This window comes from Dipodomys spectabilis, unplaced genomic scaffold, assembly GCF_019054845.1.
Source record: "Dipodomys spectabilis isolate Male_0828 unplaced genomic scaffold, ASM1905484v1 ptg000085l, whole genome shotgun sequence".
In the NCBI taxonomy this organism is placed as follows: Eukaryota; Metazoa; Chordata; class Mammalia; order Rodentia; family Heteromyidae; genus Dipodomys; species Dipodomys spectabilis.
The window spans coordinates 2,722,610-2,745,897 of record NW_024870762.1 but is presented as its reverse complement, the minus strand read 5'-3'; the positions used below and the strand labels follow the sequence as shown (position 1 = coordinate 2,745,897).

The following is a 23,288-nucleotide window of genomic DNA, read 5'->3' as shown; positions in this document are numbered from 1 at the left end:
GACAGGCACATATTATCATGCCCAGATATATATAAAACAAGAGAAGACCCTGAACAGTAGGTAACAAGTACAATGACTCCTGATAAAGGATAGAAATGAATTGACCCCTAGCTTTTTTGTTCAAGGCCAGCTCTTTAGCACTTGAACCACAGTTCTACTTCCAGCTTTTTGGCCTTTAACTGAAGAGTCTCACAGATTTTCCTGCTCTGGCTGACTTCAAACCAAGATCCTCAGATCTCAGCCCCCTCAGCAGCTAGGTTTACATGTGTGAGCCACCAGTTCTGGCTTAAATGTTTTATCTACTATTATGAAATTACTTAAAACTTTCATGCTAACTGATAAAGAACATATAATATTTAATCAGTAATAAAGTTATTTTCCTTTTTTTGTCAGTTGTGGGGTTTCAACTCAGGGTCTGAGTGCTATCCCTGAACTTTTTCACTCAAGACCACTTTGAGCCACAGTACCACTGGAAGTGGTTAACTGGAGATAAGTCTCACAGACTGTTTGGGTTGCCTTTGAACCATGATCCTCAGATCTCAACATCCAGAGTAGCTAGGATTACAGGCATAAGTCATTGGTGCCCAGCTATAAAGCTATGTCTACAAAAATTTCTTTTGATTTTCCTGGGAAGATCAGATTAAAGCAGTATCTTGAAAAAGCATACTACACAAAAACATATACAATTCAGATAAGGGGGTAATCTTGAGCTAGGTGCTGGTGGCTCATGCCTATAACTACTCAGGAGGGTGAGATTTGTGTATTATGATTCAAAGCCAGTCTCGGCAACAAAGTCCATAAGACATTTCCAAATAAGTACTGAAAAGGCCAGGAGTAGAGCTGTTGCTCAGATAGTAGAACATTACTAGCCTTGAGCAAAAAAGCTGAGGGACAGTACCCAAGTCCTGAGTTTAAGCCACAGGAAAGGTGCATACAAACATACAAATACACACACACATATACACAATCTATAATTATTACCTCGAGAAAAGAGACCAATGCTGTTTGTACAAACCCAGTTCATTTGTTTGGTATAGACTTATTGCAGGATTAATAAAGTAATTGCTATTTATTATAGCAACAGCTAATTCATGATTTATGAAGAAAATTCCCAGAAGGATACGTGTTCCATTAACTCCTGATATTTTAAAGTCATCAAGTAGTTGTACAACCATTTCTCTATTTGGATCATTAGGGTCTGAATTGCGAACCTGTTTTGGGAGAGACAGCATTTAGCAAAGGCAAATGGGATGAAAGGAATATCTGCACAAGCAAACTCCATGAAAGAGCTAGAAATTGATGTGCTATCTTCCTAAATCAACCAGATTGTTAGTTACAGACTTATTACCTCTGAGTATCAACTTCTGAGGGATTAAGGAACTTTGCAGGCTACAAATCAACTATAACACTTTGTGCTTTTTTTAAAAATAGAAAAATTTTCTCAATGAAGGAAGCAGAATGTTTACTATTTGACACATATTTTATCTTGTCTCAAAGTCACAAACTGGCACTTTGAAAAGTTATCACACTAGACATCTCATATAAAGGCCTAGTGGAGGAAAAACAATGAGATGGACAATACCCACAAGTGTTCTAAGCTTGAGTTGAAGATCTTTCTATCACACTGACATTTTCTTTGGTCAGTCCTGTGTACTGAACTCTGGGCTTGGGCGCTGTGGAGCTCTTTGTTGTTGTTGTTAGTCATAGAGCTTGAACTCAGGGCCTGGGTACTTTGCCTGAGCTTTTTCACTCAAGGCTAATGCCCTACCACTTATAGCCACAGCACCATTTTTGGTTTTCTAGTAGTTAACTGGAACTCAAAGTCTTACAAACTTTTTTGCCCAGGCTAGCTTTGAACCAATCCTCAGATTTCAGCCACCTGAGTAGGTGTCAGTGCCCAGCTTAAGCTCCTCTTGCTCAAGGCTAGTGCTCTACCACTTCCAGCTTTTTCTGTGATTAATTGGAGATAAGAGTCTCACAGACTTGGGGCTGGGAAGGTGGCTCAGTGGTAAAGTGCTTGCCTTGCAAGCATGAGGCCTTGGGTTCGATTCCTCAGCACCACCTAAGCAGAAAAGACAGAAGTGGTGCTGTAGTTCAAATGGTAGAGTGCTAGCCTTGAGCTGAAGGGCTGAGGGATAGCACCCAGGCCCAGAAGTTAGGCCCTGCGACCACCACCACCACCAACAAAAAAAGCCGGGTGACGGTGGCTCATGCCTATAATCCTAGCTACTCAGGAGGCTGAGATCTGAGGATCGAGGTTCAAAGCCAGCCGGGACAGGAAAAGACCATGAGACTCCTATCTCCAATAAATCACTAGAAAACCAAAAGTGGTGTTGTAGCTCAAGTGGTAGAGTTCTCGCCTTGAGCTGAAGAGCTGGAGGGACAGCGCTCAGGCCCAGAGTTTAAGCCCCACAAACAACAACAACAACAAAAAGTCTCACAGACTTTCCTGCCCTGACTGGCTTTGAATCACAATCCTCGTATCTCAGCCTCCAGAGAAACAAGGATTACAGGTGTGAACCACTAGCACATGGCTTGACATCTAATTTATAACTTCTATATTTTATTATGAGTATGGAATGTATTTTTTTGGGGGGGGGTCCGGTCGTGGGGCCTGAACTCTGGGCCTAGGCGCTGTCCCTCAGCTCTTCAGCTCAAGGCTAGCTTTCTACCACTTGAGCCACAGCCGCCACTTCCAGCTTTTTTCTTTTTGCTTATGTGGTGCTGAGGAATCGAACCCAGGGTCTCAGGCATGCAAGGCAAGCACTCTACCACTAAGCCACCTTCCCAGCCCCTATGGAATGTATTTTAAAATGTGAAATAGATAGGTACTGGTGGTACATGCCTGTAATCCTAGCTACTCAGGAGGCTGACATCAGGATCACAGGTCAAAGCCAGCCCTGGCAGAAAAATCCGTAAGACTAGACTTTTATCTCCAATTAACCATCAAAAAGACAAAAGTGGAGCTGTGGCTCAAGTGGTAGTGCTAGCTTTGAGCACAAGAGCTCAGGGACAGTACCCAGGCCCGAGATCAAACCCCAATAAAATAGATGTTACAAATTTACTCTCATAACTTTCCTTTTAACCACAGTAGGTAGGAAAGATTAACGTTTATGACAGTATTATCTGGCATAATTATTTGAAAGCTTTTGTATGTGTGTGTGTGCATGTGCGTGCATAGGAAGAATCTAATTACAATATCACACCACTTCTCTAATACATGTAAGAAATGAATGAATATTTTCATGTTCCTAGTTTAAACCACTCTAAGGAGATATGGTAAGAATGTAGTTACATTAGAGTCTTGCCAGGTGCCAGTGGCTGATACCTGTAATCCAAGCTACTCAGGAGGCTGAAATCCGAGGATTGCGAGCCTGGGCAGAAAAACCCCTTTGAGATTCTTTGCTCCAATTAAGCACTCAAAAATCAGAAGTGGTGCTATGGCTCAAAGTGGTAGAGTACTAGTCTTGAGCAAAAGAGTTCAGGGACAGTGCCCAGGCCCTGAGTTCAACCCCACAGCTGAAAAAATAAAAAGTCTACCACCATTGGTATGTCTCACTGCAATAAAATGTTATGTCTGTATAATATTCTACAATTCATACATATAATACTCACTGATTTCAGCAACCGGATTTCATCTAATGCTGTTTCAGTATAATGTTCAGCACTTTTAACTACTTTCATTGCCACAAACTTTTTGCCCCTAAGAAGACAAACACAGGTAATTAAGACTAACTATTTTACTTTTGGAAACAACGCTTAGTTACTGTTAGGAAAGAACAAATACAAGCCAGGTGCCGGTGGCTCACGCCTGTAATCCTAGCTACTTAGGAGGCTGAGATCTGAGGATCTCGGTTCAAAGCCAGCCTGGGCAGGAAACTCCATGAAACTCTTATCTCCAATAAACCACCAGAAAACCGGAAGTGGTGCTGTAGCTCAAGAGGTAGAGGGCTAGTCTTGAGCTGAAGAGCTGAGGGACAGCGCTCACAACCGGGAAAAAAAAAAAAAAGAACAAATACAAACACCAAGGTCACATTTCCTGTAGCTAGACATAAGCTACTCCTATAGAATCATGTGTACTTATTCATGGCACTAACTGACTAGATATCAATTATAGGAAGATAACTTGTTTTCAGTTATCAAAATTTTTCTCTAAGATTAAAATACATCTTCTGAGTATCTCCCTGAATCCCAAGTAAAATTGAAAAACAGGAATTGATAAGGAGACACCCCCACCCCCAACCAAATCAGAAAAGTATCCTATATATCTGCAGGGCAAAAGAACTTACTGAATATCCCATGATAACCACACTGTTGAAAAGTGCCCCCAACCCAACTTTCGGATCACATGGTATCTCCCATTGAATAGATCTCCAATTTTCACAAGATGATAACCTCCTAAAAGAAACAATTGGCAGAATATAATCAAAAGAACCAGGAGAAACAATCACTTAAACAGTTAAGGAAAGTTATCTTACCTCTCATCTATATACTTTTTACCAGTCAAAAAAAATTAAGGCACATAGTATTAATGAGTTCATGGTATAAAATTAATCTTAGATTTTGAATTAAACAAATCAATAATAATTATAATCCATAAAATCACCTCCTCCTCAATTAGAAATAAGGTTATGTATCACAATATTTTTCCCATTAAAAAAAACCAAAAGATTTATCTAAACAGAAATCTACTTATGGTCTCATGTTTAAGGAAAGAGAATGATGAATTCTATTTAGCTGAAAATAGAAAATCAAGGTATTTTAAATGGTCTCTGTTGAAAAATAAGGACCAAATGGGGGCTGGGAAGGTGGCTCAGTGGTAGAGCACTTGCCTTGCATGCATGAGGCCCTGGGTTTGATTCCCCAGCACCACATAAGCAAAAAGAAAAAAAAGCCGGAAGTGGCACTGTGGCTCAAGTGGTAGAATGCTAGCCTTGAGCTGAGGGACAGCTCCCAGGCCCAGAGTTCAGGCTCCACGACCAGATACCCCCCACTCTCCCCCCCCAAAAAGGACCAAGTTCTTCTTGTTCTACATAGTTCAATAGATTTCATTCTAAGTTTCTGCTTCAAAGATCTAAAAGTCTCAGCAGGAAACAAAAGACGGTAACCTGCTAAAAGGTCTAACTACCTTTAATTAGTTTATAATTTATCTCAGCAAACATCTCCTGAGAAAAAAAGTATTAAAGTTTTTTTTGATTTCCAACCAGGTATGGTGATAAAATTCCAGTACTGAGGCAGGAAGATGAGTATGAGGCCAGTAGGCCACATAGAAAGATGGTGTCTCAAAACAAAATAAGAAAACCCAACCAGCCAAAACAAACAAACCAGAATAAAACAAGCTAGGTGCTAGTGGCTCACGTCTATAATTCTAGCTAATCAGGTGACTGAGATCCAGAGGAGCGCAGCTGGAAGTCAGCCTGGGTAGAAAGCATTGCTCAAGTAGTAGAGTGCCAGTATAGAAAGGAAGCCAAGTAAGTATGAGGCCCTAAGTTCAAACTCCAATAATAGCAAACAAACAAACCCTATATGTAAGATATAACAACAGTTACTTCTTTCGAAATTTGCTAAGATCCATATATACTATCATTTTTAGAGAGACAAACGATTTTAAAAAATAGTGCTTAGGTGTAGCTCAGCAGCAGAATGCTTATATACCATTCTTTTTTTTTTTTTGGTCCGTTGTGGGGCCTGAACTCTGGGCCTGGGTGCTGTCCCTTAACAATTCAGCTCAAGGCTAGTGCTCTACCACTTGAGCCACAGTGCCACTTCCAGCTTTTTCTGCTTATGTGGTGCTGAGGAATCAAATCCAGGGCCTCCTGCATGCGAGGCAAGCACTCTACCACCAAGCCATCTTTCTAGCCCTATATATCATTCTTAATTAATCCCAGTGCCTCAAAAAAAAAAACAACAAACACTTTAGCAGACAGGGCAAATATCCAAATGAGAAACTACAACTATACAGATATGTATATATCTCTTACAAACTTACCTTTGCAATAATCATTAGGGTCCTCTTGCTCATCATCATCGGACCCCAGAATCTCTTCTTCCTGTTCTGGGAGATCGCTTTCAGAGTGTGGGGCAGAGCCTCGGTGCTGAGTTTCAGATCTAAGAAAAGATACGAACATGCTCATTTAATATGAACAAAAAGCCAGGTGCTAGTGGCTCACTCCTGTAATCCTAACTACTCAGGAGGCTGAGATCTGAGGATCATAGTTCAAAGCCAGCCCAGGAAGGAGAGTCTGTGAAAGTCTTATCTTGAATTAGCCACCAGAAAACAGGAAGTGGTGCAGTGGTAGAGTGTTAGCCTTGAGCAAAAGAGCTCAAGGACAATGCCCAGAGGCCCAGAGTTTAAGCCAGAACAAAAAAAGAACTTTAAAAAAATATTATCAGCCCCTCTTCCTCTAAATCTTCAAACATAACCTTATCAAGTGGCAGTTGAAGAAAACATTAGTTTTACCTCACATTAGGAAAACACCACTTTTGAAAATGTTAGCAATACCTAATAACAAAATAAAAGTTGGAAAAAAAGTATAGGAAAATTGAATTGTATATAATCACTAAGTAAACTATAAGGAGCCGGGCGCCTGTGGCTCAGGCCTGTAATCCTAGCTACTCTGAAGGCTGAGATCTGAGGATCGCAGTTCAAAATCAGCCCGGGCAGGAAAGTTTGTGAGACTCTTATCTCCAATAAGCCTCTAGAAAAAAAATAACCAGAACTGGTGCTGTGTGGCTCAAGCCCAGAGTTCAAGCCCCACGACAAAAAAAAAAGAAAACTATAAGGCTTTTTTTTCCTTTTTTGATCGGTCATGAGCTTGAACTCTGGGCTTGAGCACTGTCCCTCAGCTCTTCAGCTCAAGGCTAGTGCTCTACCACTTGAGCCATAGTGCCACTTTCGGTTTTCTTGTGGTTTACTGGAGTAGAGTTTCACGGCTTTTCTTGCCTGGACTGGTTTTGAACAGTGATCCTCAGATCTTAGCCTCCTACGTAGCTAAGATTACAGGCGTGAGCCATGGGCGCCCAGCAACTATAAGGTTTTCTAGTATTTTGAATCTTCATGAACATAATTAGCTGAAATCACATAAGATACAAACAAATTTGCTTCCTGCTTTTCCTATCCTAATGTAAACTGTTTCCATGCAACTTCTTACACCTATTTCCCTTAAAAGGATCACAATTTACTTTGGCACCTTCTAATTTAGACATTTAACTAGTTTCAATTTTTACTACTACAAGTAAAGCTGTGGAGTATTCTGTACTTAGAATTCTTTCCTAATATTAGATTACTAGAAAATTAAAATATTTCCCTTATGTGTATAAATAACATGAAATGTTGAAATTTTAGAAAATACTCACTTTGAGATCCCCCTAATCTAAATAACTACTTGTATTGGGGGAGGTAATTCTTTCAATTCTATGGTCATAAGCATTGTAACACAGTATGACTGTCTTCCAGAAGAGTTGTACTGAGTTCCATCCCTATCTGCCACTTGGTTGATAATGATAGGCTAAAAAATGAGACCTCATTTCATCATACCTTCAAGTTCTCACACTTACAACTTGCCTGCTATAAAGGACTTTAAGCAAAACACAAGCCACACAGTCATTCTTCCCCTTGAAAGGGGATACTGGTATGTTAGCTATTCCTTAACTTGACCTACTCTTGCCTCAACCTTGTGAGAAGCTTCTACAGGCCCAAGCCACTACATCTGGCTTAGCATTCTTTTTATTAGTTTGGGAAAAAATTTTAATTCTCATTAAAAAAAAAAATCTGGGCCAGATGCCAGTGGCTCATACCTGTAATCCTAGCTACTCAGAAAGCTGAGATCTGAGGATCACGGTTCAAAGCCAGCCCTGGCAGGAAAGTCTGGGAGACTATTTCTAATTAAGCACCAGAAAACTAGAAGTGGTGCTGTGGCTCAAGTGATATAGTGCTCCCTTTTTGTTTTGTTTTTTTGTTTTCCTTTCTTTTATAGGTTGTAGCTCTTGAACTCTAGGCCTAGGTGCTGTCCCTCTGCTCTTACAGCTCAAAGAGAGGGCCCTACCTTGAGCCACAGTCCCACTTCCAGTTTTCTGGTGGTTTATTGGAGATTAAAGTTTCGCAGACTTCCCTGCCCCGGCTGGCTTTGAAACAAGATTCTCAGATCTCAGCCTCCTGAGTAGCTAGGGTAAAAATTACAGGCGTAGTAAGCCATTGTGCCGGCAGAATGCTCCCTTTGAGCTGAAGAGCTGAGGGGCAGCACCCAGGCCAGAGTTCAAGCCCCGCGACTGACCCCACCACCACCAAAAAAAAAGGAAAAGTATGTAAGCCGGCACCAGTGGCTCACGCCTGTAATCCTAGCAACTCAGGAGGCTGAGATCTGAGGATCACGGTTCAAAGCCAGCCCGGGCAAGGAAAGTCCATGAGACTCTTATCTCCAATAAACCACTAGAAAACCGGAAGTGGCACAGTGGCTCAAGCGGTAGAACGCTCGCCTTGAACTGAAGAGCTGAGGGATAGTGCCAAGCCCAGAGTTCAAGCCCCATGACCGATTAAAAAAAAATTTAAAAAAAAAAAAGAAAAAGAAGAGAAAAAGTATGTATCAGGACTGTGAATTTGGTTTAGTGGTAGTGCTTGCCTAGCATTCATGAAGCCCTAGGTTCAATTCCTCAGTACCATACAAAAAAAGCTGGACGTGCAGGGCTGGGAAGGTGGCTCAGTGGTAGAGCACTTGCCTTGCATGCCTGAGGCCCTGGGTTCAATTCCTCAGCACCAAATAAGCAAAAAGAAAAAAAGCTGGAAGTGGCACTGTGGCTCAAGTGGTAGAGCGCTAGCCTTGAGCTGAACCAAAAAAAAAAAAAAAAAAAAGCTGGAAGTGGTGCTGTGGCTTAAGTCTAGCCTTGAGCACAAAGAGGCTCAAAGAGATCAAGCCGCAGGACTGGCCAAAAAATGGTGTGTGTGTGTGTGTGTGTGTTTTATTTTTTTCAAAAAATCCATTTTGACAGAAAAAAATTGAACAGAAAACCACTTATATGAGCTATTGAAGCAATAAAAAAAATACTTTTGTGAGTTTAACTAGACTTTTGGTGATAAGTTCAATTCTCCTTAATTCTTAGCCTCACAGGCATACAAAAGTATCTATAATGCTTCATGATTAGCCAGGTGCTGGTGGCTCACACCTATAATCCTAGCTACTCAAGAGGCTTAGATCTGAGGAGCACAGTTTGATGAAGCCAGCCCCAGCAGGAAAGTCCCTGAGACTCTTTTTTTATTAACCACCAGAAAACTAGAAGTGGCACTGTAGCCTAAGTGGTAGAGTAGCTAGGCTTGAGCACAAAGAGACGCTTAGGGATAGCAGTCAAGGCCCTGAGTTCAAGCTCTATGACTGACAAAAAACAAACAAAAATACCCAAAAAAAGCAACTCCACAATTAAATTGTTAAATTTTATTGAAAAAGATAAAACAAAGCATATGTTTGAAAAACTTATTTAGTCAGAGCTAAAATTATGAAATTTCTGAAAACTGGGTTTGACAGGCTAGAACACTTAGAATTACCCAAGTATCATGGGAATAAGCAACATTAAAATTTATTTATCTAGTACTAGTCCTGGGGCTTGAACTCAGGGCTTTGGCACTGCCCCTGAGCTTCTTTTTCCCTCAAGGGTAGCATTCTATCACTTGAGCCACAGCTCCACTTCTGGCTTTTTGGTAGTTAATTGGAGATAAGACTCTCATAGACTTTCCAAGCTGGGCTGGCTTCAAACCTCAGCTCTCAGACTACCAAGTAGCTAGGACTAAAGGTATGAACCACCAGTGGCCAGCTAAAGGTTATTTTTTAAACATTCAAACTGTGTGTGTTTGGTGTACGTATCTCTTAACTCCTTAGACTCCCAGTAATGTGACCTACAGCTTTCAAAATAAGTAAAACCAACCAGGACATGAGCACTCAAAAGGGAATGTAAACATCAAAATGAATCTAATTATAATAGATCAAGACCCTTTCAGTATAATTTGAAAAGATTTTTGTTTTTGACTGTCCTTAAGGCTTTTTTTTTGTCACATATTAGAATCTTATAGGACGAAATATATCTATCTACCTTCATATGTACAGTGACTGACTCCAAAATTACTTTATTTCATATAGTACTTGTTTTTTTTTTTTTTCTGGTCCAGTCCTGGGGCTTGAACTCTGGGCCTGAGCGCTATTCCTAAGATTGTTTTGCTCAAAGATAGCAAGCAGTCTACCACTTATGCTACAGCACCACTTCTGGCCTTTTCTGTTTAAGTGGTACTGAAGAATTGAACCAGGGCTTCATGCATGCAAGGCAAGCACTCTACTACTAACTCACATTTCCCAGCCCCTTATCTTGTACATTTTTACCTTGAACATTCATGGCTTAATTTCCTTGATTAATGTTTAAATTTTTGATTCATGTATAATTAATTTGCTAGGAAGAATAGAGAATATAACTTCTACTTTTTTCTGTGTATGCTGGGCTTAGACTCAGGGTATGGGCACTGTTTCAGAGCTTTTTTGCTCAAGGCTAGTACCCTACCACTTTGAGCCATAGCTCCACTTCTAGCTTTTTGGTAGTTAACTGGAATGGTAAGAGTCTCACAGACTTTCCTGCCTAGGCTGGCTTTGAACCACAATCCTTAGATCTCAGCCTCCTGAGTAACTAGGATTATAGGCATAAGCCACCATCGCCCAGCTTTTTTGGTTATTTTTAAAATAGGTTCTTGTTTCCCATACTGGCCTATGTATCAATCACAACCACTTTACGCACCCCATAGGTGGAGATAAGAGTCTCATTGAGGGCTGGGAAGGTGGCTCAGTGGTAGAGTGCTGGCCTTTCATGCATGAGGTCCTGGATTCAATTTCTCAGCACAACATAAGCAGAAAAAGCTGGAAGTGGCACTGTGGCTCAAGTGGTAGAGTGCTAGCCTTGAGCTGAAAAGCCTTTTGTGTGTGTGTGGGGGGGGGGGGGGGGGGGTCAGTCGTGGGCCTGAACTCTAGGCTTGGGCACTATTCCGCAGCGCCACTTTTTTCTGGTGGTTCACTGGAGGTAAGAGTCTCAGGTACTTTCTTGCCCAGGCTGGCTTTGAACTGCAATCCTCAGATCTCAGCCTCCTGAGCAGCTAGGATTACAGGCACGAGCCCCTAAGCCAGGACTCTCATTGACTTTCGTACTTGAGCTGACTTGGGATTGTGATCCTTTTATCTCAGCTTCCCCAGTAGTTAGGATTAGACATTAGTCACTTGCAACTAACTCAAAACTACATTTTAAATGGGAGAGTTTTATGATATGCAAATTATATCTCCAAAATACTGTAAGAAAAATATTCAATTTCAGGGATTAATAAGAATATTTAAATCTTTGAGTTTACAATAAAATAAACTTTTTGGTCAGAATATGGATGCTAAGAAATCCAAGTATGAATTGTACTTCTGGGTAACCGATACGAGGTAAAATGCCTCTTTATAGAGTATGTTACAATTGATAAATTAGGAGAATTTATAATTTTGAAAATCTAAGTAAGTGAATGGTTCAAGGCAATAATATTCATTAGATGGGTGCTAATATCATAAATGTTAACAAGATAAAATAAAACAAGAAATGCTTCCTGGGCTGGGACTGTGGCTTAGTGGTAGAGTGCTTTGCCTAGCATGCATGAAGCCCTGGGTTCGATTCCTCAGTACCAGATAAGCAGAAAAAGCTGAAGTGGTGCTGTAGCTTAAGTGGTGGAGCATTTTGCCTTGAGATGAAGAGCTCAGGAACAGCGTCCAGGCCCTGAGTTCAAGACCCATAACCGACAAAAAAGGAAATGCTTCCTGCCAGAATTCAATATCACCTATGAAATAGTCTAGCAAGAACAAACTTGCAAAAAATAATGAACTTGTAAAGATTAGAGAAATATTTTGAAGAATGACAATATGAAGACCTTACAGAGTGTGATTCAAACAAAATTAGCAATAGAACTTGAAAAATGAGTGGATACTTAAGAACTGTTTTTAAATATTCTAAGTTGTATATTTACTGGAGCATTATTCATAATAGCCAACTTACACAATCAGCCTAGGAACCTATGAAAAGATGAATGGATAAGCAAGGTGTGTACCAGTGTCTCTCACCCTGAATCCTAGCTACTCAACAGGCCGAGGATCAGTTTGAAATCAGCCTAGGTAGAAAAGTCTACAAGATTCTATCTCCAAAATAATCTGCAAAAAGTCAGGCAGGCCAGGCGCTGGTGGCTGGCACCGATAATCCTACCTACTAAGGAGGCTGAGACCTGAGGATCACGGTTTAAAGCCAGCCTGGGCAGGAAAGTCTGTGAGACTCTTATCTCTAATAAAACCAAGTGGTAGAGCGCTAGCCTTGAGCTGAAGAGCTCAGGGACAGTACCCAGGCCTAGAGTTCAAGCCCCATGACCGACCAAAAAAAAAAAAAGTCAGGAGGTGTGGCTTAAGTAGTAGAGTGTCAGCAAAACAAGAAGCAGAGTCAAATTCCAGAACCAAAAAGAAAGGACAAATAGATAAAAATACACATAAAACAATGGGTTTTGTTCAGTAATTAAAAAAAAAAAAAGTTAAGGGCTGGGAAGGTGGCTCAGTGGCAGAGTGCTTGCCTTGCATGCATGAGGTCCTGGGTTCGATTCCTCAGCACCACATAAGCAGAAAAAGCTGGAAGTGGCGCTGTGGCTCAAGTGGTTAGAGCGCTAGCCTTGAGCTGAAGAGCTGAGGGACAGCGCCCAGGCCCACAGTTCAGGCCCCACATCTAGCAAAATGACAGTGGCTCAGGCCTATAATCCTAGACTATTCAGGGGGTTGAGATTTGAGGTTCTCAGTTCGAAGCCTTTGGGGCAGTTAAGGTGGGGCAAGAAACTTATCAGACTCTTATTTCAATAAAACTACTCAAAAAAGACTAAAGTGGTGCTGTAGCTCAAGTGGTAGAGCCTTTGCCTTGAGCAAAAAGCTCAGGGACAGCACACAGGCCCAGGACCAGCAAAAAAAAAAACAAACTCAGAGAGATAAATGGTAGGTAAACATTTTTTCTCATATGAGGTAGCTAGATCTAAAATACTCAGGGACATAATAAATTATACAGGTCTCTAGGCATTCACACACAGTAAGACCAAAGGAGTATACTCTTAGGAGAGAAACAGAAAGACACAATGCCTATGTGCATCTGATCACACATACAAAGTAATATTTAGGGGCTAGGAATGTGGTTTAGTGGTAGAGTACTTGCCTAGAATGCATGAAGCCCTGGTTTCAAGTCCTCAGTACCACATAAACAGAAGTGGCACTGTGGCTCAAGTGGTAGAGTGCTAGCATTGAGCAAAAAGAAGCTCGGGACAGCCCAGGCCCCGAGTTCAAGCCCCAGGACTGGCAAAAAATACACACACACACACTCTCTCTCTCTCTCTCTCCAGGAAATGAAAATAAGAGGTTTTTGCATTTTTTCCTTCATTTTTGTTTGTTCTTTGTATGCCATTGGGAGTGTAAGGGAATGTACAGAAATGGATGGACCTTTAAAGGGTGAATAAATGCAGCAACTGGATACCATGTTGAAAATGAACCATACAACTTGTAGGTGAGGATAGGAGGGAAACACTAGGAGAGAGAGAGGGAAAGGGTGACTTTGTCCAAAAAGAAACGTACTCTTCACCTGACTTATGTAACTGTAACCCCTCTGTATATCACCTTTATAATAACAATACAACAAAAAATAACAATAAAAAGTCAGAAAAATGAAACTAACAGATTATCATGTTAACTAAAACAGCCCAAAACAACAAATGCCAAATATTGTCTCATATGCAGAGTTCAGATTTAACATATAAGCTGGGCATGGTGGCTCACACCTATAATTCTAGCTACTCAGAAGGCTGAGATCTGAGGATAGCTGTTAGCATGGGTGGGAAAGTTTGTAAGACTCTCATCTCCAATTAACCACCAGAAAACTAAAGTGGTGGTGTGGCTCAAAGTTGCAGACCACTAGCCTTGAGCAGGAAAGCTCAGGGACAGTGCCCAGGCCCTGAGTTTAAACCCCAAGGCCAACAAAACAAACAAAAACCATAAAAACAGAAAGGGAACTATTTATAGGATAATGAGGATGTGAATAGGCTCAAAGTACCTAATATGCAGGTATGAAAATGATATAATGAAACCCACTGTTTTGTTCAATTTACATGTATGGTAATAAATTTCCCAGGATCTGATGGCTCATGCCTGTAATCCCTTCTACTCAGGAGGCTTAGATTTGAGGATGGTGGTTTCAAGCTAGCCAGGGCAGGAAAGTCTATGGGACTCGCTACTCAGAAGTCCAGAAGCAGCACTGTGGCTCAAGTGGTAGATGGCTAGCCTTGAGCAAAAGAAGCTCAGATTGGAAAGCAGTCTGGAGGGTCCTTAGAAAGCTAAAGAATGACCTTCCTTACGACCCAGTCATACCACTTCTAGGCATCTATCCTGAACAACAGGAACCAATATACAAGGACACGTGCACCTCCATGTTTATTGCAGCATTGTTCACAATAGCTAGGATATGGAAACAACCCCGATGCCCCACCACAGATGAATGGATCCAAAAATTGTGGTATCTATACAAAATGGAATATTATGCAGCCATTAGAAATGACAAAATAATGGCATTTGCAGGGAAATGGATGGAGCTAGAAGGAATCATGTTGAGCGAGGTAAGCCAAGAGCAAAGAGACAAACGGTACATGGTCTCCCTGATAAGTGGATGCCAAATCCAAAATGTTAGGTGATATGACAAAACTAACAGGACTTAAGAAACAAAGAACTCCCACTCATCTGGTTGAACCACTACTAAATATCCCCATGCTGCTGATCACATGTATGGTGTATAACATGTGAACACCATTATATGTTATAGACTATGATAGACAATTTGCTCCAAGAAAGTTAGAATGAACTTGTGACTTTAAATGAGCATCATTATTCCACAATACTGTGAAATTTGGGAAATTATGTAATCACTTAATCACAATCCAAAAAAGAACCTTGGGGAAGGTAGGGAGGGAAAGGATGGTAGGGGGAAAACAATGGAGGGGGGTAACAATGTTCAATAGGAAGTGTACTCATTACCTCACTCATGTAACTATATAGTATCTTTACAATATAAAAAAATATATTAGAAACAATTGCATGAAAGAAAAAAAAAAAAAGAAGCTCAGAGAAAGTGCCCAATCCGAGTTCAAGTCCTAGGACTGGCACAAACACAAAGGATGGAAGTGGAGCTGTGGCTTAAGTGGCAGAGTGCTACCCTTGAGTAAAAAAAAGCCCAAGAACAGCACCCAAGCCCTAAGTTCAAAATCCAGGGCAGGCACAAAAAAAAAGTAAGATGTGTTTATAGTACATAACTATTGTTTGAAAAATTAAATAGCCTACCACTTTATGATGTCTGGGATTTGCAGGATTTGAATGAAACCACATTGGCTATAGTTGAATTGTTGAGACTGATATGAATACATTATTTTTACTTTGCTATTTTTTCCCTTCCCCCCATATATATTATGACTTTTTTTTGGAGGGGGGGGTTAGTTGGGGGCTTGAACTCTGGCCTGGGCGCTATTGCTGAATTCTTCAGCTCAAGGCAAGTGCTTCTACCACTTGAGCACAGTGTCACTTCCTGTTTTCTGGTAGTTAACTGGAGATGAGTCTCATGGACTCTCTTGTCTGGGCTAGTTCTGAGCCACGATCCTCAGATCTCAGCCTCCTCAGTAGCTAGGATTACAGGTGTGAGCCACAGGCCCCAAACTATATATAACTTTTCACAATAGCTTTCAAAACACAATAATGGCTGGGCACTAGTGGCTCACATCTGTAATCCTAGCAACTAAGGAGGCTAAGATCTGAGGGTTGCAGTTTAATGCCAGCCTGGGCAGGAAAGTCTGTGAGACTCTTATCTACAATTAACCAATAAAAAGCTTGAAGTAGGGCTGTGGCTCAAGAGGTAGAGTGCTATCTTTGAACATAAAAAGCCTAGGGACATACAGCACTCAGGACCTGAGTTCAAGCTCCAGGACTGATTGACATATATACACACAAATGAATTTATTCTCCAAACTGGCATTAGTGGTAGAGAAAACTGGGTATGCACAAATGACTGCTAAGAGGGGATAAGGGGAAGGCTAAACCTGCCAGTTATCCCACAAGGCCTAAGTTGATTATACATGATTATCTGTCACTGTGTGTATATACATGTGCATGAGTGGTTTTGCACGCACCCACTGGTACTCCTAGCTACTCAGGAGGCCGAGATCTGGAGGATCAAAGTTCAAGTCAGCCGGGGAGAAAAAAATTAGCAAAGATTTCATCTCTAATTAGGCTGCAAAAATGTCAGAATAAAGGTGTGGGTTCAAGTGACAGATCATCAGTCTTCAGCAAGGAAAATCAGTGATCAAAGGCCCTAAATGTAAGTCTTGGTAGCCACATTAAATAAATTGTCTTAGCTGTGACTTCGGAAAAACTGGAAATAGTCCATAAGTAGAATATATAATGCTATGAAAACTATTATAACTGGGGAAAAAGTATGCCTAGCGATTCCATTTTTCCCCCCTTAAAACCTATATATAGCTGGTGCCGGTGACTTATGCCTCTAATCCTAGCTATAGAGGAGATTGAGATCTGAAGATCATGGTTCAAAGCCAGCCCAGCCAGCCAAGTCCGTGAGACTCTTCTCTCCAACTAACCACCAAAAAAAAGCTGGAAGTGGAGCTGTGGTTCAAGTGGTAAAGCTCCAGTCTTCAGCAAAAAAACTCAGAGTGCCAGGCCTAGGAGCAGCAAAGGGATGGGGATAAGAGAGTGCATACCCATTTTTTTAATTAGGAATTATAGCATATCCACTCAATGGAATGCTAGATAAAAGAATGTTAGGTGAAGCTGCACTGGACATTGATCAAAATGAACTAAGCAACTCAATGGCAGCAATGGGAGGGAAGGAACGAGTGGGAAAGAGGGAACAGTTGACGCTTTGCAAAACCAAAGAAATGTACATATCACCCAATGTGGAAGAAATAACTGTATTGTCAAAGTTCATAGAACTCATAAATGTTATAGACCACAATAGACCATTTGCCCCATGAAAGTTAGAATGTGTTTGTGATTTTAACTAAGCATCAATATCCCACAATACTGTGAATTTTGGGAAATTATGCAATCACTTAATCACAATAAAGAATTTGAAAAAACAAGAATGTTAGATGAGGTTATATGCCTATACCTCAATATGAAACTACTTGTAAAACTTAGTGAATAACTTCCAAAAAAAAAAAAAAAGGACAGTGAGAATGTACACACTGACATATAACCAATTTCCAAGGTGCACTGTTAAGAAAAAAAAACACTGCCAGGTACCAATGGCTCATGTCTACAATTCTAGAAAAGGTTGAGATCTAAAGACTGTGGTTCAAAGTCAACCTGGGCAGGAAAGTCTATGAGACTCTTACTTCCAATTAATTGTTAATGGGGGGAAAAAAACCAGAAGTGGGGGTGTGGCTCAAGTCAGAGTGTTAACAGTGAGCAAAACAAGAGCTCAAGGACACAGGTCCTGAGTTCAAGCACCAGGCCCAAAACAAGACCAAAAGTTAAAAAGCGGGCTGGGATGGGCTGGGCAGGTGGCTCAGTGGTAGAATGCTTGCCTTGCATGCATGAGGCCCTGGGTTCGAGTCTTCAGCACCACATAAGCAGAAAAAGCCAGAAGTGGTGCTGTGGCTCTAATGGTAGAATGCTAGCCTTGAGCAGAAGAGCTGAGGGACCGCCCAGGCAGAGTTCAGGCACACGACCGACACTTAAAAAATTAAAATAAAATAAAATAAATAAATAAAAAAGTCTGGGAAAAAAAAGTACTTTCCCAGCTCAAGTGAATAATTTTACTACCAATTTATTCTATACCCATAAAGTTACTTAACTGCAAATACAAATAAAGCATTATTCTCCACACTAACTTCCTATTGAAATTATTAGATATGAAATTCTTTCTGGTATTACATTCATAAAGTAATTTTAGAATGGAAGTGGTGCTGTGGCTCAAGTGATAGAGTGCTTGCCTTGAGCTGAAGAGCTCAGGGACAGCGCCCAGGCCCAGAGTTCAAGCCCCACAACCAACAAAAGAAAAGAAAAGAAAAAAACAAAAAAAATTTAGAAGCTTATGATAGACAAAGGCACATGGCTACTGGTATACATACTAAAATTCAAATACTCAAATGCAGATAGAGCACTGTGCTCTCTCAGAGACAAAAACAGTGTATCATGGAAGGGTACCTGAACACCAAGGTCCCCAAACTCTCTTTTCATTCCAAACCCTCTTCTCACTGGGCCTCTACCTCATCTTCAGATGCATTAGAAAGCATTATCACCTAGTGATTAATAACCATGACTATAAAGCATGTCATACCTAGGTTTAAATTCTAGCTTTACAATTTTCTATAGGAGTAAATTGTCAGACTTCAATTTCTTTTTTTCTTTTTTTGTGGTCATGGGGCTTGAACTCTGGGCCTGGGTGCTATCCTTCAGCTCTTCAGCTCAAGGCTAGCGCTCTACCACTTGAGCCACAGTGCCACTTCCAGTTTTCTGAATGGTTTATGGGAGATAGGAGCCTCATGGCATTTCCTGCCTGGGCTGGCTTTGAACTGAGACCCTCAGATCTCAGCCTCCTGAGTAGCTAGAATTACAGGTATGAGCCAACGGCACCTAGCCAGACTTCAATTTCTTTATCTGTAAAATGGAGATTATCACAAACTAGTTAATGTTAGTAAATAATGCATAAAAAATGTGAAGAAGAAAGGTTCAAAAAAGACAACTAAACCTCCCCAAGGTTAAATCTTTCAGCACAGTGATAGAACCCAAAAGGAACACTCTAAACACTGTGCTGGCAAAACAATTCTAGGGGATAAAGACAATATGGGAGGGCTATCCATGCCGAACTTCAAACTCTACTACAGAGCTATAATAACAAAGACAGCATGGTACTGGCACAAAAACAGACCGGAAGACCAATGGAACAGAATAGAAGATCCAGATATAAATCCACAGGCCTACAGCCAGCTGATATTCGACAAAGGAGCCAAAGACATACAATGGAAGAAACACACCCTCTTCAACCGCTGGTGCTGGCAAAACTGGGCAGCCACATGCAGAAAACTAAAAGTGGACCCCAGCCTATCACCATGCACCAACATCAACTCAAAATGGATTAAAGACCTTAACATTAAACCTGAATCTTTGAAACTACTGCAGGATAGAGTAGGAGAGACACTTGAACTAATAGGCACAGGAAGGAACTTCCTGAACAGAGTCCCAGGGTCACAACAAGTTGGAGAGAGACTCGACAAATGGGACTACCTTAAAATAAAAAGCTTCTGCACAGCTAAATCTATCGCAACTAAGCTAGAAAGACAACCAACTAATTGGGAAAAAATATTTACCAGCAATATATCAGACAAGGGGTTAACATCCTGTATATACAGGGAACTCAAGAAACTAATCCCTCCCAAACCTAACAAACCAACTACTAAATGGGCAAGGGAACTAAAGAGGGACTTCTCAAATGAAGAAATAAAAATGGCAAAGAAACACATGAGGAAATGTTCATCATCCCTGGTGGTGAAGGAAATGCAAATAAAGACAACCCTGAGATACCACCTTACCCCAGTCAGAATGTCCCACATCCACAAATCAGCCAACGACAAATGCTGGAGGGGATGTGGAGAAAGAGGAACCCTATTACACTGCTGGTGGGAATGTACACTTATACAACCACTTTGGAAAGCAGTCTGGAGGGTCCTTAGAAAGCTAAAGATTGACCTCCCTTACGACCCAGTCATACCACTTCTAGGCATCTACCCTGAACAACAGGAACCAATATACAAGGACACGTGTACCTCCATGTTTATTGCAGCACTGTTCGCAATAGCTAGGATATGGAAACAACCTAGATGCCCCACCACAGATGAATGGATCCAAAAATTGTGGTATCTATACACAATGGAATATTATGCAGCCATTAGAAATGACAAAATAATGGCATTTGCAGGGAAATGGATGGAGCTAGAAGGAATCATGTTGAGCGAGGTAAGCCAAGAACGAAGAGACAAACGGTACATGGTCTCCCTGATAAGTGGATGCTAAATCCAAAAGGTTAGGTGATACAACAAAACTAACAGGACTTAAGAAACAAAGAACTCCCGCTCATCTGGTTGAACCACTACTAAATATCCCCATGCTGCTGATCACAAACATGGTATATAACATGTGAACACTGTTATATATTACAGACTGTGGTAGACAATTTGCTCCAGGGAAGTTAGAATGAACTTGTGACTTTGAAATTATGTAATCATTTAATCACAATCAAAAAAAAAAGAACCTCTGGGAAGGGAGGGAGGGAGGGGATGGTAGGGGGAAAACAATGGAGGGGGTAACAGTGTTCAAGAGGAAGTGTACTCATTACCTCACTCATGTAACTGTAACCCTCTGTATAGTAGCTTTACAATAAAATAAAATTTAAAAAAATAAATAAATAAATAAACAACACTGTGCTGGAAGACAAGTGCAGAGACTCCAAGGCAAACAGCATGATGACCTCCAGTACCTGACATCCAATTCATGGGTTCTAGCTTTACACACCAGGGAATGAAAACCCATTCAATCATAACTGTATATTCTTTCAAATATTTCTAATGTTTTTACAATTATGTGCTAGATATATTGTTGCAACGGTCATATAAGTATATATATAGGCTTGTTTTCTTAGCTAAGTTGCCCACAGTTACATGGTTGGAAATCAGTAGCAAAACCAGCTTATTTCACTCCAAAGATCCAATTCTATGCCATTTTTTCCCTCAGACCTACTAATCTGGTACTAGTAGCTTGCCTTTGCAAAATAACTGGAAGTTGTCAGGTGTGTAGTCAGGAGTCATGAACAGAATCAAGTTACCTGAGTCAGATGGAGCTTGAACTTCTGACACAGTATTCTAACCAACTTAATTAATTAGACACTAGATATTTAAAAGGCTGGACAAACAAGAAGAGGAAGGTAAAACTGAAAAGAAATAACTAAAAGCAAAAGCATCTTTTAGATTAGAAGTATAGAGGTAGTTCATTCTCTTGTTATGTTGTACAAAATTAAGAACACTTAACTTTTGGCTATCTACTAGTCATGAAGAGCAACAAGTATATGGTCTACATAGATAATTCAAAGTAGTGGGTACCTGCTGTTAAAACACACACATGCCCTGGTCACCAAGTATTTAACAAAATAAAAAAATTCATAAGCAATAATAGAAAATGGAGCAAGAATTCAAAACACATCTAGTTCGCCTACCGCCCAGTTCTTTTGAAAGACCTCTTAGGTGCTATTTGGTAGCCTCCAAAAAACACACCCACTGGCCACTACCTGATACTGTCATTCAGTAGGGTGACCTAAGAATATCTTTGAAATGTGTCACATCAGTTCCGAAAGGACTGGATGGCATACACCACCACAAAATACCAACTAAATGGAAAACCTGCACAGAAAATGTGCATGTAATGTTAAGAGGTTTTGTTTTGATTTCCCCCTTCTGAATACAAATGGTCTAAGACGACTTGGACAGGCTTTTGCAAAAAACGTTGGCACAAGTGAAAATTAAAGCTGAGCGTCACTTGCAGAAGCCCTCCACCGGGGGCGTTTTTACCAGGCAGTGAAGAACTTTTGTGCTTCCCACAATAGCGCTAAACCACAGTTAGGCATCCTTCAGATCAAAGTGGGCATGTGGCATTTAATCCATCGAACCAGAATCGCCTAAACGTTCGGTGGGGAAGTCATGACCCTCCAGAAGGCCATTTACCCGCGCTCCGTGTGAGAACTCGGGGTTTAGGAAGTGGGCCGATTGTGCACCCCGGGGTCGGCCTGCAGACTCAGGACGTGGACTGCCAGAGGCACGCTCTGCTGCCCTCCGCTAAGGAAAAGAGCGTGAGCTTGGCACCACCAAAAGCAAACACGGAAAATTTATTCAAGAACATCCTAATGGCCTGCCATGCACACTTGGTTAAAGACGCAGGAAAGCCAGGAAGGAAGGGAGACCAGAGTTCAAAGACTGGTAATCAATCATCTACCCGCAACGGCGAGGGCGGAGGCACTTGGGGAGCTGGGTCTCCTCCTCGGTGGATTTGGGAGCAGAAAGGCGGGGAGGGGCTTTCTACCTAGCAGGCCTCGCATTCCGCAGCAACACCCTTCCCACAAGGTCCGCAAAGCGACACAAGCGTCTCGGAGGCCATGTGGGGGGGGGGGGTGGGGGGGGGCGCCGCCGCAGGGGGGGGGCTCCGTGGGGGGGAGGGGAGCGCGCTCAACCCGGGGCACGTCCGAGCCGCGCAACGAGCGCAGAGGAGACGCCCGTAGAAATCCGAGGTACGCGATGTTGGGGTACACGACTCACTTTCTTTGGGCTTTGTCCTTCTTGGCCTTGGTCCTTTTCTTTCGGGCCTGGAGCGCAAGCACTGCAGGAGAGAGGGATGGATGAAGGACAAATGTGGCGGAAAGGAGGCGACCCAGCCGAGGGTGGAGACCCAGCAGGGGCGCCAGGCCGAGTCGCGGGGCCAGCCTCAGGGGCGGCTGCGAGGCCAGTGCCGCGGCTGGAACCGGGAGGCCGGCGGCCCACGGGGCGCGGAGCAGCGCCCAGCCGGGGTGCGCCCGAGGGAGCTCGGGCCGGGCCGAGACTCGGCGTGGCCGGATGGCCGGGTGCAGGAGTGGCCGCGCGGCGCGAGCCGACCTGGCGGAGAACAAGGGGCGGTGACGGCCAACCCCGGAGGACGCCCGGCCTGAGGGGCGCCGACCCACCGACCAGAGGCGGAGGGTGAGGGGAGGCGCCACCTCAGAGGAGCAGCGCCGCACGCCCGGTTTACCGGACGGCGGCGGTGAGGCGAGGCTCTTGGCTCTGACTCGGGCCTCGCCCCGGAGGCCGTTGCCCCTCGTGGCGCAGGCCGCTCCACCGCTCACCTTTCCGCTCCATGGCGAGACCGGTAACCGCCAGGCGCCTGCGCACTCGAGTGGCGGCGACTCCGGCTCCCGCCGCGGCCCAAATCCGAGACCGCGCACGCCCCGCCCCAGGCCCCGCCCCGCCTCGCCCCGCCCCACGGCACTGCGCGCCTGCGCTGGAGCGCGGAGCCTACCACCTGCTCCAGGGCCGGGGGGGGGAGGGGGGGGGAGAAGCGGGGAAGAGAAGAGACGAGTAGAAGTGGGAGGGGCGGGGCGGAGGGAGGAACCCCGGGCTCCGAAGCCTGGCTAGGTGAGTTTCGTTCTAT

General features: G+C 42.6%; 1 protein-coding gene across 1 annotated transcript in view; it reads right to left on the bottom strand.

Moving 5' to 3' along the window:
* The window catches only part of Srpk1 (SRSF protein kinase 1), a 48,355-nt gene extending 25,344 nt beyond the window's left edge, over window positions 1–23,011 (bottom strand). Inside the window, 6 exon segments of the mRNA XM_042683728.1 lie at window positions 1,124–1,211; window positions 3,616–3,703; window positions 4,290–4,398; window positions 5,990–6,108; window positions 22,424–22,887; window positions 22,889–23,011. Of these exon segments, the coding sequence (XP_042539662.1) occupies window positions 1,124–1,211; window positions 3,616–3,703; window positions 4,290–4,398; window positions 5,990–6,108; window positions 22,424–22,887; window positions 22,889–22,996 (976 nt within the window). The 5' untranslated portion in view covers window positions 22,997–23,011.
* Between the last annotated feature and the right edge of the window lie 277 nt (window positions 23,012–23,288).